Below are 14,365 nucleotides of genomic sequence, written 5' to 3'. Positions count from 1 at the left end.
AGCCTCACCTAACCCCCACCAGGACCATCAGCCTCCCCTAACCCCACCAGGACCATCAGCCTCCCCTAACCCCCACCAGGACCATCAGCCTCCCCTAACCCCAACCAGGACCACCAGCCTCCCCTAACCCCACCAGGACCATCAGCCTCCCCTAACCCCCATCAGGACCATCAGCCTCCCCTACCCCCCACCAGGGCCATCAGCCTCCCCTAACCCCCACCAGGACCACCAGCCTCCCCTACCCCCCACCAGGACCACCAGCCTCCCCTAACCCCCACCAGGACCACCAGCCTCCCCTAACCCCCACCAGGACCACCAGCCTCCCCTACCCCCCACCAGGACCACCAGCCCCCTGTACCCCCACCAGGACCCCCAGCCTCCCTACCCCTCACCAGGACCCCCAGCCTCCCCTACTCCCAACCAGGACCATCAGCCTCCCCTAACCCCCACCAGGACCACCAGCCTCCCTACCCCTCACCAGGACCCCCAGCCTCCTGTACCCCCACCAGGACCACCAGCCTCCCCTACCCCTCACCAGGACCCCCAGCCTCCTGTACCCCCACCAGGACCACCAGCCTCCCTACCCCTCACCAGGACCCCCAGCCTCCTGTACCCCCACCAGGACCACCAGCCTCCCTACCCCTCACCAGGACCCCCAGCCTCCCCTAACCCCACCCTATCCCTTTCCTTCTCCAGCTCCTTCCGTCTCCCGGCCCTGGCCCAGCCTCACCTCCTCCCTGCATCATCTTGTAGAACTTGCTCTCAATGTGCAGCTGCGGGTGCTTCGTCTTCACACATTCGAGCTTGATGGCTACTTCTTCGCCAGAGGCAATGTTGGCACCTGCCAGTGTCAGAGGAGGCAGAGGATCAGGGTCAGTCTCAGGGGACTACGTGGTCCCCCACCTACTCAGCACTTGAGGTTGCTGGAACTCAGGCCTGAGGCTGTCTGGGCATCAGTAGGCACTCGATGAGGCCGAAAAGAAGCCAGGGGTTGCTGGTCACAGAAAAAACCAGGGGTGTGTGTGGGTGGGGGTACCACTGGGAACTCCAGAGGCTTTCTTTCTGAGTGGTATATGGGAAGGAGATGGAAGGGAAGCAGATGACACACCCTAAGCTGCTTAGAGGCCACAGGTCAGGTGCACCCAGACAGACTGACACCTGTCGGGGTTGGGGAACGGACGGTGACTCACAAAAGGCTTTGCAGATCACCAGGGAACAGAAATTAACCCTAGAGATTGGCAGGTCAATGGGTGTGTTGGGTCTCAAGGGTCCCAGAGAAGAGGAGGGTCTGGGAGCCCAGGGAGGACTGGAGAAGCCAGGGATGCCCCACAACTCTGAACAAAAGGTAGTTCAGTAAGGAACGGGCCTAATGACCAATTCCTCACTCTACAGCACAGGAAGGCCCAAATTCGGCCCTAGAACCTCTCTTTAGGTTCTCAACCCCATTATATATAGATGGGAAAACAGTGAACCCAGTTCTCCTGGCTTCTGAGGCCAGGCGTGAGGTAGCCTGTCTGCATCACCACTCCAGCCTGCCCCCTTTCCTGGTTTCTCACAGCTGGAAGCACAATGCTCTTGTAATTAGGAAATTACACACTCCAAGGCCTAGCTCTCAGCCTGGGGCTGTGCCTCAAGGGCTCACACACCTGTAACCCCAACTCTTGAGGAGGCTGAAGCAAGAGGATGAGCCGAGTTCAAAGTCAGCTAGGTTTACACATGCGCCAGCCTGGGCTACATAATGATTACTAGCCTGGGCTATGGAGTAAGACCCTCTCCATGGAAGGGAGAGAGGGAGGGAGAGGGAAAGGGAAAGAGGGAGGGAGGGAAAGGATGGGTCAGAGGTGGATTCTTGTAGAAGTTGGGAGAACTTTAGTTACTAGGGGCTGTGTGGAGGAGAAGGCCTCCTGTGTGGAGGTGGAGAAGGAGAGGGTTGAAAGGCAAGCCAGAGGCCGGAAGCAGGTTTGTAGCTACAGCGGGCTGGGAGCTAGAGGCAGCAGCTACTCATGGGAATGATGGAAGTTTTGAGACTTAGCTGGGGACAGCACAGCAGTAAGAGCCACACAACTGCACACTAGCTGAGTTCTCACTATGTAACCCAGGCTGGCCCAGAACTTGTGACCATTCTGCCTCAGGTGGGGATTACTGACCTCTAGCCATACACCACACACGTGTGCCCACACACATGCACACAGAAGAAATCAAGATGTGATAGCAAACAAAACGGAAATCAAACACTTATATTAAAGTGTTGTTAAAAAGAGAGAGAAAGTGGGGCGCGGGGGTGCTGTTCCTCAAGGAGATGGCAAGATGACTCAGGAGGTCAAGGTGATGGCTGGCAAGCCTCATGACCTGAGTTCAATCCCCAGAACCTACACAGAAAGGAGGAACTACTTCAAAAAGCTGTCCTCCAACCTCCAGGCACACAAGCATACAAATACACAGATAAAGGAGGGAAAAAACGTCAAAGGTTCCCCCTCCTTCAAAAACATTCAAAACCCCTTCACACTGCGGCCAAAGCAGCAGAAATAAGATTGAAAGAAAAGCACACAATTCTTATCACAGGCAAACAGCTAACGCACAGGAAAGACTAAAGGGGAAACGAGATGGAGGACGTGAACTGACAAGTGCCCACAGGGGAGAGTGCAGCCACAAGGACAGACTTGTGAAGCCGGCTTCACCTAGAACAGACACAAGTCTCACAATGCCGACGTGCTCACACGCCTGGCGGAGGACACTGGGCTCTCCTCCCTACATAGCCGGAGGGTCTGCCCGTGGCCCAGCTGTAGCCAGCATAGCTAGCTACATTAGGAAGTTGATCACCATTCTTTACTTTTTTTTTTTTTTTTAAAGATTTTAATTTTTGCCAGGTGTGGTGGAGCACACCTTTAACCCCAGCACTCTGGAGGCAGAGGTAGGTGGATCTCTGGGAGTTCAATGACAACCTGATCTACATAGAAAGTTCTAGGCCAGCCAGGGCTACATAAAATGACCTCCCCCTCACCGAGACCCCCCCTACACATATGTAGCAGATGTGCAGTCATGTGAGTCCCCTAACAATGGGAGTAGGGGTTCTCTCTGATGCTGCTGCCTGCCTCTGGATCCCTTTCCCCCAGCTAGACTGCCTTGTCCGGCCCCAGTGGGAGAGGATGCGCTTAGTCCTGCTGTGACTTGAGGTGCCTGGGTGGGTTTGATGCCCTTTGGGGGCCTCCCCTTCTATAAGAAAAAGAGAGGGAAATGAGGAGAGAGGAGGGAAGGGACTAGGATAAGACTGTAAAGAGAATAAATAAATAAACAAATAAATAGGAAAAAGAGCTTGTCTCCCCTGCAAAAAATTTGTGTGTGTGTGTGTGTGTGTGTGTGTGTGTGTGTGTGTGCGCGCGCGTGCGTGTAGGGAAGCAACATATGGATTTGAGTACCCACAGAGGCCGGAGCATTGCATTGGATTTCCCTGAAGCTGGAGTCACAGACAGCTGAGCCGCCTACTGTAGGTGCTGGGAACCAAGAGCCAAACTCAGGTCCTCTGCAAGAGCAGTATGAACGCCTACTTTTCCTTTCTTTCTCTTTGCTGTTACTGTTTTTCTGTTTCCAGACAGGCTTCTCTGTGTAGCCCTAGCTAGCCTGGAACTTGCTCTATAGACCAGGCTGGCCTCAGACTCAGAGACCCAACTACTGGGATTAAAGGTGTGCACCACCACTGCCCAGCACCTTTTTTTTTCTGTTTTTGTTTTTCGAGTCAGGGTTTCTCTGTGTAGCCCTGGCTGTCCTGGACTCACTTTGTAGACCAGGCTGGCCTCGAACTCACAGTGATCCGCCTGCCTCTGCCTCCTGAGTGCTGGGACTAAAGGCATGCACCACCATCGCCCGGCTCCAGCACCTTTTCTTTTTGAAGGCGGGGTCTCACTATGCAGCCTGCCTGACCTGGTACTCAGGGAGTCATCTACCTCCGCCTCCCCATCTGGTGTGTACACAACTGCAGAGCCATCTCCCCAGCCCAGTTTACCAGCATCCTTGTATGGTGCAAGAGCCTGGCTGAGGCTGTCCACTGTAGAGTGTTTGCACTAAGTAAAAGCTTGAAAGCCACCCACATGTTCATCTTTCAGGACCGGCTAAATAAAGAATAGCCGATCGCTAACAGAGCACAACGGGGAGAGAAAGAGGAAGCTCGCTCTGTGTAACAGTGGAAGGTCTCCAAGATACAGGAAGCGAAAACGCTAAGCACAGATCACGTATTCCCTGCTCTCTCAGACAGGGAAGCTTCTGTGCTGGGTGGCAGTCACATGACAAGAAACAAGAATGGCCGACCAGGGAGGCGCTTCACGGACGCCTTATCATGCATCGCTTTTGTTGAAATGTAATATGTAAACTATGAGATGTGGTCATGGGCACTGTGAAAATGTTTCTTGTTTAGGTGTCCACAGGGTCATATAACCCATCTCACAGTCAGTCTGAGAAAGTGTCTGCTACAGCCTTCAATACCTATGCCTTTCAGTAACCGTGCCCCCCACTTCCTTCCTCTAGCCCCTCACCCCCACCCCCACCCCCAGTGACCACAATCACTTTCTGCTTATGAACTTGCCTAGCCTGCACACTTCGATGAAATAAAAGCACTCATTGTGTGGTAACCAGTGTTCCACACAGAAACCCTGTCTCAAAAAACAAAAACAAAACAAAACAAGACAATTTAGAGCTAGCCAGCGTATGCCACCACACCTTTAATCCCAGCACTCGGGAAGCAGAGGAAGGTGATCTCTGTAAGTTAGAGGTCAGCCTGGTCTACAAAAGTGAGTCCAGGACAGCCAAGGCTAAATAGGGAAACCTTGTCTCAAAAACAAAAACAAAAACAAAGAAAGAAAGACAGACATTGAAAGCTGTTGTTACTATGTTACATTATATTGTTACTATTATTATTTGTGTGTTGCCAGAGCTTGGTGTTGGAATTTTCCTCACCCACTCTCCATCTTATTGTTTAATCCAGAGGCTGGAGGGGGCTGGAGAGTTGGCTCAGTGGTTAAGAGCACTGTCTGCTCTTCCAAAGGTCCCAAGTTCAATTCCCAGCACCCACATGGCAGCTCACAACTGTCTGTAACTCCAAGATCTGACACCCTCACACCAATGCAGATAAATTAAAAATAAATTAAATAAAAATATTAAAAAAAAAAAAAAAGACAGAGGCTGGAGAGATGGCTCAGATGTTAAGAGTATGTGCTGCTCTTCCAGAGGACCCTAGTCCGGCTCCAACACCCACATGGGAGCTCACAGCCATTGGTAACTCCAGTTTTGGGTGATCTAGCGCCCTCTCTGGCCTCTACAGGCACTGCACACAGAGTGTACAGACATACATGCAGGCAAAACACACAGACTCATAAAATAAAAATAAATATTTTGAGACAGGGTCTCTCACTAAGCCTGGAGCTTGTCCAATCAGCTAGACTGCCTGGTCAGCAATCCCCAGAAGTTCTTATCTCTTGGCCTCTGCATCCCCAGCGCTAGGATTACAAATCTGAGCCACCAGGCCCAGCGGTTTTTTGCTTTTGTTTTTTAAGCCATGTGTGAATAGAGGACTTGCTCAGGTCTTCATGCTTGCAAAGTAAGCACTTCACTTTTCCCCCAACTCTTCGTTTTGTAGAAGCATGTGGAGAAGGAAGGGGGGTGCCCCAGGGGGACAGAGAGAAAGACAGGAAGAGACAAAGTAAGAACCTGTTAAGTACCTTTTTGTTTTGTTTTGTTTTTTATTTTTTTGCTTTTCGAGACAGGGTCTCTCTGTGTTAGCTTTGGCTGTCCTGGACTTGCTTTGTAGACCAGGCTGGCCTTGAACTCATAGCAATCCTCCTGCCTCTGCCTCCGGAGTGCTGGGATTAAAGGCGTGCACCACCACACCCGGCTCTGTTAAGTACTTCTGACACATCAACAGTCATCATTCCATAGAGCCCACAGTTTTCTGGCGGGGGAGGGGGGATGAGGGGGTCTTGAGGATATGGCACAGAAAGGGACCTGGAGTCCTGTGGGGTACCCTGTCTTGCCTCAGGCATCAAAAGCAGGAAAACATGGAGGGTGTGAGTAAGCGTGATGGCACGGAACTTGGGAGGCTAAGGCTGGAGGATGACGAGTTTGAATCCAGTCTGGCTACATACCATAAGCCTGTCTGCTACAGAGCCAAGCTGCTGGATGCTAGGTCCTGATCCTGTCACTTCCTGGCCATGGGACGACATCATCGATGACATCATCATCACCATCATCACTATGGTTTGTGTGTGTGTGTGCATACAGCTGCACACATCTATTCAGAAGCCAAAGTTGGTGTTGGCAATTTTCCTCAATCATACCCCACTCCACACCCTCCCCCCTTTTTTTTTCCGAGACAGGGTTTCTCTGCGTAGCCCTGGCTGTCCTAGAACTCACTTTGTAGACCATGCTAGCCTTGAACTCACAGAGACCCACCTGCCTCTGCTGGGATTAAAGGCGTGCCCCATCATCACCCAGCTTCTACCTTATTATTATTATTATTATTTTTTAAGACAGAGGCTAAAGAGATGGCTCTAATCTACTTCTGAGCCCAGGTGCCTCTCCTGCAAACCGCTAGCTGAACTTGTTGTGCAAGTACTCCACAGTGAGTGCCACTGAGCGACCCATCCCGGCCAGAGATGGATGAATGAGGTGCCAGGAGAGACAGCTGTCCACATGGGCGCAAAGGAAGAGGGAGAAGAGGGAGTCCAGGTGAGGGAGCATTTCCCTAGAGAGGAGGCTGTTTGTCGAGCTCCTGGGACAGGACGGAGCTTTGCCAGACACACCGGGGACGTGGACTGTGCAAAGGCAGGAAGGGTGCAGCTGAGGGGTCTGGTGCAGGAGGACCAGGGACAGCTGAAGAGAGGTGACAGCAAAGGTGGGAGCTGAGATCCGAGGGGCTAAGAACTTGGTCACCCAGCTGTGGGTCCCAATCTCAACAGTCATGATATTTGAGTTAGGAAACTCTTTCTACACTGTCAGGGGTTTAGCAATATCCTTGGCTCCTCCGGACTGGATGCCAACGTCACACTCCCACTCCCACGTTGTGATAATCAGAAGTGTCTTCAGAACTTGCCAAAATGCCGGTGTACAAGAAAGCGACGGAGGGGACTTGAGGAGCAAAGGGAAGTCTGAGAGGCCGCGGCAGGGGGGTCATGCCTAAGCAGAGTGCAGAGTTGATCCTCTACTAGCACGGGGTGACTCAGCAGTCACACAGGGAGCAGAGACAGGGGCTTCCAACCCTTTCAACTCTGACACCACCCTGCCAGTGCCACAGTTGTCACTGCTTGATACAGGGAAAACCAAACACATCAAAGCTTGAATGACCATACGCCACACAACTGCCCAGGTTAGGGACCCAAGCCCCAAGCTACTAAACAAAGCCTCTGCTCCCACTCCCTCCCCGACTGCCAGGCCTTTGGCAGTCTGGTGCCCATCAGGAGGCAGCCAGTCTTTTCTCTGACTTCCCTTAATCCTGCCAGCCCCTGAGAAAAGGTTCAGTGGGGCTAAGTGACTGGCCTAGGCCAGACAGAACTGGCTGGAGCAGAGCCAGGATTTTCCTAGGTCTCCCAACGCCTCCGCATTTTCCTCCATTCCAGTTCCCAAGCACAAAGCTGCGGACCGCACCGAGCCTGCCAGGCCGTCCTGAGGCTCGGCTCAACTCCTGTGGGGGTGACAGAGGGCAAATGGCAGATATGGGTGCCTGGCTGAGGGGCTACCCATGCGAAGGCTTGGAAGCCAGAAGAAATAACCTGCTTCCTGGTCCACAGGTCCACACAGCACCAAAATGGAGGGATTGATTGGTCCCCAAAGTAACCTTGCACATAGAGAAGGTGTGGCCCTGCTTGTCTCCAGATGGACTAGAAACCTGTAAAGAAGCTGGAGGGAGGCAGGGGGTGAGCAGTCCCTTGAGCCACTATGGCCACCGATGCAGAGGCAGACTTGGAGAGGGGTGTGCCCAGCCCATCCAGCCTGGCACCGCCAGCAGCAGCCAACTCTGACTCCCATATTGAAAGGCTGAATGGTGCCCATGTGATGTGCAGCTTTAATCCCAGAACAGGGAGGCAGAGGCAGTCAGATCTCTGAATACAAGGCCATCCTGGTCCATATAGTGAGTTCCAGACCAGCTAGGCCCATGCAGTGAGAACCCGTCTCAAACAAACTAAAGGCCACCCCTGTGTATAGCCACCTGCTCCCTAACCCTTGTAGGGTTGAGGCCCAGAGCCTCCCCGCACTTTAACAGATCTAGAGAGTGCCCCAGGATGCACAGTCAACCTCAGATCCTAAAGAGAAAGAGTAATGGATGGACTCGAAGGAGGGCTGAGGGCCTCACAACCACCCCCACAATCTTCTCTTCCCAAGACTTCCTCGAAGCCAATCCTGGAAAGCTACATGTAGAAGCCTAGCCTGGCCCCACCTGTAGAGGCCATCTGGAATCAGGCCCTGGCCCAACACCATGACGAGAATGTGGCCAGCACGCTGAACAACGCATGCCCGCAAGGCCAGTCAAAGAGGACCTTCAGCCACCACTGTTCCCACACAGGCAAGATACGAGTCTCGGATGGGGTTGGCATGAAGTTTGCACCACATAGACCCCAACATAGGTGCACCTAGTCAAAGCTGGATGGGGGGCAGGGGGCTCCCCTCCTCTTAAGCCCCCAGAAGACTGAGTTCTTTATAGAAAGAAACAGCTCCTAACAGAGCTGAAGGTGGGTACAGTGTAAAGGCACAAGCGCCCATGCCTGCACAGGCAAGGGGTTCACACAGCACGGCCCGACTTCTCACAACTCTATCTCAGATGGGGAAGTCAAGGCTGGCAGGAAACCAGAGCTTACAGCTAGCAAAAGGAAAAGACCCAGGGTCAACTTATTCCAGAGCTGACATACATGGGGTAAATCTTGACCTGGTGGTTACCATAATTCAGGGGACACCACAGATAAACAGGAAGTCCTGCCCCCAGAGAGGTAGACCACAGGAACCAGGGCCTCTGGCCTTGGGCTGTGCCTCTCCATCCACAAGCTTTTACATTCCTTCCGCAGAAGAGGGGCCAGCACAGGCTGCTGTCCAATAGCTGGTAGATGACCGTCTCAAGAGCTGCATGCACATGCATGCGCGTGCGCGCGCACACACACACACACACACACACACACACACACACACACACACACGGGGTAGGGGTGGGGAGAAGGGGGTTCCTCACACCTATTCCAGGCCCAGAGAGCAGGATAGCCCAGATCACACAGCCCCTCCAAAAAGGAATGAGAGATCCCAGAAAACACCTTGATCCCATATTGCTTATTCTTCTCGCAGAGTTAACTCACTACACTGCGATGGGCTCAGGCAGTCTTTGTGCCTCAGCCTCCAGAGTAGCTGGCCCTACAGGCACACACCACCATACTCCATAAACACCAAGGTACAGCGACCTACTTGATATCAGACACAACACTGTACTTGGTGGCTGCTTTGCTTGTGTCCTGCAACAGTGCCTGGTCACCTGGGGACACAGATGGGGGGCGGGGGGCACTGAGGTCCCAGGGCAGCGGCCCAAGACAAGGTCTGGAATCTAGCTATGGCCGTCTCCCACTCTGTCCTCTACCCTTGCGCTCAGCGGAGCTGTGGCGTCTAGGGCCACCCCAGCTAGTTTTCTAGAGCAATCCCCAGTCATCACTTTAGCCATGCTGGATCTTCTGCCATCAGAAGTTCTGGGGTGGCCTTGAGGATGACAGTGTTCAGAAAGGGGCCTGCAGATAAGAGCTAGGAAGGCCTGGGCACCCCTTACCCATTGTCTCTGAAGCTTGCTGAGGGGCAGAGTTCATACTCAAAGGAATGAATTCTGAGGAACAGGAACTCTGAGCAGTGGCGGGGGGGGGGGGGGGGGGGGGGGGGGAGACAGGGGGGAAGCAAGCCTTGAATGGACTGATTAATGACTACGGTGTTCTGACTTGTCCATTTTCTCTGCCCAGGGCAGAAGTGATTCATTTTCATTCTCTGAGGAGGAAAACAAGAGGCAGCTGGGTCCTACTCCTGAGGGCAGAGGGGCAGCAGCAAGGATGGCATAGGAGGCTTGCCTGCCGTCCCATTATAGCAACTTCAAGGCTACCAACTCCATCTGTGCAGCTACGAAGCTAACTCTCCCCTCCAGGCCAACAACACTCAATAAGGCGTATGGCAGAGCTAGGAAAGCAACACTGGGGGAGGGGGTGCTCATTTCTCCCTCACTGGAGGCTGAGATGTCAGAAATCTGCTTAAAATGACATCAAGGCAAACTCAGATGTCCAAAAGGAAGCACATCCAGGGTACAGGGAGCTCCCGGGGGATGAGACCCTCCGTGTGACATTCCAAAGCAGGCCCAGGCATCACTCCAGAAAGCCACATCTAAGGGAGAGGCCTGGACTTCCTGGGAGCCTCCCCAGGGGTCCAGGATGGCCGAAGCCTTTCCTATCTATCCTTCTGCCAGGGGTGGAGATGCCAACCCAGCCAGGGCTTTCCCATGTCCCGATGGAGACGCAGGTCAGCTGCAGCTGGAAATCTGCTAAATATATCTCCCGTCTACCATTGCAGCCTCCTGAGCCCCGCCTACCCAGCTGTGAGCGGCATCCCCAGATCACCTGAACCTCCTTCTGGACCTGGGATGACCCTGGAGGCCTGCAGGCCATGCCACGTGACCAGACCGAAGTTCTGCCCCCCACCCCCCACATCCCAAAATCCCAGGCTCTCCTCTTATCCTCATCTCCAGAGCTGCCCCAATGGGTCATATCTTACTTACCCAAGTAGATGTCGCCGAAGGACCCACTGCCGATCTTTCGGCCCAGGCGGTATTTATTTCCCACACGCAGCTCCATGCTTCAACCTTGCTGCGGGAGAAGCAGAAACAGGTCAGAGACAGGACCTGGAGCACCCGAGGGCCTGGACCTTCCTCCGCCGGAGGCTGGCATTCTCCTCCCACAGTCTGGGAAGCAATCTGGCTCCACTTTGCTCAAGGGCAGCCAGGTGTCAGGGAGCCCTCATGCCCACACACCTGGGCACAGCTGAGGCAGGTTTAGAACAGATTCACTTAGTCCAGAAAAGGTGGGATCTGGGCCAAGGCGCAGGAAGAGCACGCCAAGCAGACCCTCCAACATGGGCCTTCTCAGGAGGAGGCTGATTACAATGGGCTAAGGCCCTAAAGTAAGATCAAGGACAAAGGGGGCACTGGGGAAGAGCCAGGAGACCCAAGCCTTGCATCCTGGGCTCGCTCCGCAGTAAATCTCCACTGTCTCTCCAAGGTGTTTTATCTGCATGCACTCTGAAAACACTTAACACCCCCAGGAAGCCAGGCGTGGTGGCGCACGCCTATAATCCCAGCACTCGGGAGGCAGAGGCAGGTGGATCACTGTGAGTTCGAGGCCAGCCTGGTCTACAAAGCGGGTCAAGGACAGCAAGGCTACACAGAGAGACCCTGTCTCGAAAAACCAAAAAAAAAAAAAAAAAAAAAAAAAAAAAAAAAAAAGATACCCCCAGGGAGGTCCTGGGCGCCAGAAATCTGACAGAAATAGGAGGAACAGGGTCCATGGGAGCAAACCATCCTGAAAACTACCATTGCCACCACCAGCCAAGTCCCAACCTCCAGGAGGGGAAGGATAGGCACCCCCAGCACGAAGACTCCTGAGGACACAGGGTCCCCATCACCATCCCCGTCTCTGAGCTGCTTGGTTCGCACAGGGCTAGGCTGGCCAGGCCCAGCAGGCCCAACCTGAGAGAGCGGCTTCCTTAAAGACTAGCAGGGAGGGTTTCCCTAAGAGAGAAACGCCAGGTACAGCAAGATTTTAAGTCATCAGTCCCACGGGGCTGATCTGCCAGACACTCTGGATGCCTCCTCAAGCCCATGGGTAACAAGGACGGGGGCCATCACGGCGGGGGCTCCTCTGTGCTGGCCTGGTAGAGGTCTGGGTACCCACAGTCCAGGCCAGGAAAAATAAATAAATAAATAAATAGATAAATAAATGAAAGACTCAGGGAATGGGGAAGTTTGGGCTGCTGGGGTTGGGGAAGCCGGGAATGGTAAACTATGAAAGCGGTGGGAGGTGGGGCGGGGGGGGGGGGGGGGAAGGGGGGGGGCTGGTCTCCGGAGACCTCTGTTTACATACAAGCTAGTGTGAGAAAACAAGAGGGGACTCCTTTTGCAGACGGTAACCCAAGCCTAGAGTGGCCTTGCTGCCACCCCACACCAGCCAGCAGCAAGTCAACAGCATAATTTCACCTAAGACGGGAAGGGGGAATCAGGCTGGCCTGGCCTGGTGGTCTCCTACCCAAAACATATTTCATTCCAGGCTTGAGAAGTAGAACCAGAAGGTGAGACCTGAACTGTGCTGGCATGAGGGGCGGGGGTGGGGGGGGTGCCTTCCCTTTTCCTGGGCTAAGCCTAAGCCCCGCTGCCAAGCCTAGAAGGAAGCGGAGAGACTCACTTTGGGCTCCTTTGGTCAGCCCTAAGAGCCAGAGAACCAAGCCAGAAGAGACACCCCAGCCTAGTACTAGCTCCCAGAGAGCCACCACAAGGAAGGCCCACGGGGTACCAGCCCAAAAACTTTAGCTCTCCATCATGGGCTTTTGCTCACATGGCTGGGGCCTGGCCCAGCTGCGCTGCCCTGGTTGCCAACAGTAATACTGCATATCTGCAGAAAACCCACCGGCCAGGCACCACAGGTCCACACATGGTCTAACTTGCTAAGCGCACCCGCAAGGGAAGATGGGTGCAGAGGCTCACACTTTAAGATCCCTACAGGAAGTGTGTGTGTGGGGGGGAACAGGACTGGGTGTGTACGCACAAACACCGCCCCCACCCCCAAAGCTGGGTTTCCACCAACGCCAACTCAGAGACCATACATGGCAGCTGGGAAAGCCACAGGTTAGAAAAGGCACATAAAATATACTGCATCCTATATTACATAAATACCCACACCAGGTTATATAAATACCAGTGCCCTCTGTCTGGGAGTCTTACATAAATACGCTCGATGCACATGACCCCCGCAAGCCCTCGCCACTCACAGCTGTCTGCACAGAAGAGCAAAGGGCTACACACTATCAACCCTGTAGGACCCCACCAACGCCAGGATCTCCCACCCTGGGGACTCAGCGCTGTAGAGTGAGTCTAGCCTGTCTTAGCCCTCCTCCACTTAAAAGGCCCCCCCACCCCCCAAAAATGACTTCTTTGGGAGCTTCTTGAGGGGATCAGAGTAGCTTTCCAATTCTTCACTTCCTGTCCCCCTACTGGAGGGATGGGGGAGGGGGAATAAACAAAGTTAAAAAAAAAAAAAAAGGAGGGGGGTGGCCATGAGGAGTCAAGACTTCTCAGCTGGTTAGAGAAATTACAAACTACAACCAGCCACATGGGCAGTCCTTTCCTCCCCACTTCTCAACCCCCCCCCCCCCCGCGCAACCTCCGGACTCACACATGCCACCACCTTCCCCAGGGCCAAGAAAGACCCTGCTCAATGGACCAGTGAGATAAAAACTGAAGACTACCCTAAGCCTAGGAAAGGTGTCCCAAACACAAGTATTCATGGGAACTGTACCCCCTTCTGTCTCCCCAGACCCTCTTCCCAGGGGGAGGTTATGCCAAGGAAATATATGGGAAAACTCAGGACAAAGTAGGGGGAGGGGGCTGGCCTAAGTCGGAGCCCTGCCTCTGAGGCGCCCAGGCACCCAGCTTTCAGAGGCTTGCAGCACAAGGCTGTCTCACACACCGCAATGAGAATCCAGGCGATAAATAACCCCCTCCCTTCTTCTCGCCACAAAGGAAAACAAAGCCGATGGCCCGGGTGACCACGCACCCCATCACTTAGGACCCCCCCCCAAGGCGCCCCCACACTACACGCGAACGGCCTCGCTGACCCGGAGCCCAGGGCACAGAGGAGGGGTCGCACCCGGCCCGGAACCCTTGTGTCCCCAGAACCCCAGGCAGGCCCCTGCCGCAGGTCCCCCGCCCCAGCCCGGGGCCGCCTCGGTGCAGCCGACGGCCTGCGAAGCGCCCGTCCCCTCCGCGTCCCCGGCCGCGCCTTTGTCCTCACGGGCGGCGCCCCCAGCCCTGCGCGGACGCGCGTGTCCGCCCCGCGCTCGCGCAAAAAGAAAACACAAAGAGGCGGAGGGAACCCCGCTTTCCCGGCCCCCGATGCTCACCGCGCCGGGGCGGCCCGCCGGAGCGGATGCCAGAGGATTCGCCGGGCCGCGGGCGCGCCAGCCTCTCCCCGGCCCGCTGCGCTGCGCTCGGCCCGGCCGGGCTCAGGCTCCGCGCTCCGCCACCGCCGCCGCCGCCTCCCGCTGCCCGCCCCCGCCGCCGGCTCGCGCGCTCCCGACCCGCGCGCGCGTCCCCGCGGCTCCCATT

The 14,365-nt window shown here is 54.7% G+C and overlaps 1 protein-coding gene across 10 annotated transcripts in view; it reads right to left on the bottom strand.

Moving 5' to 3' along the window:
• The window catches only part of CSNK1E (casein kinase 1 epsilon), a 41,085-nt gene that overhangs the window by 12,076 nt on the left and 14,644 nt on the right, over window positions 1–14,365 (bottom strand). For 5 of the 10 annotated variants that reach the window (XM_084750366.1, XM_084750373.1, XM_084750374.1 and 2 more), the window contains exons 1-3: window positions 14,161–14,318; window positions 10,769–10,856; window positions 731–841 (exon numbers count right to left, since the gene is read on the bottom strand). In XM_084750366.1, coding sequence (XP_084606492.1) covers window positions 731–841; window positions 10,769–10,844 — 187 coding nt within the window. In that variant the 5' untranslated portion in view covers window positions 10,845–10,856; window positions 14,161–14,318. Of the gene's footprint in view, window positions 1–730; window positions 842–10,768; window positions 10,857–11,020; window positions 11,039–14,160; window positions 14,319–14,365 lie in introns of those variants that run through there. The other 5 variants (XM_084750368.1, XM_084750370.1, XM_084750369.1 and 2 more) reach the window with 4 other exon arrangements.

Source organism: Acomys minous (assembly GCF_964271855.1).
Source record: "Acomys minous genome assembly, chromosome: 12".
NCBI lineage: Eukaryota > Metazoa > Chordata > Mammalia > Rodentia > Muridae > Acomys > Acomys minous.
Note: the sequence above shows the minus strand (reverse complement) of the source record. Positions and strands in the feature narration are given on the sequence as shown.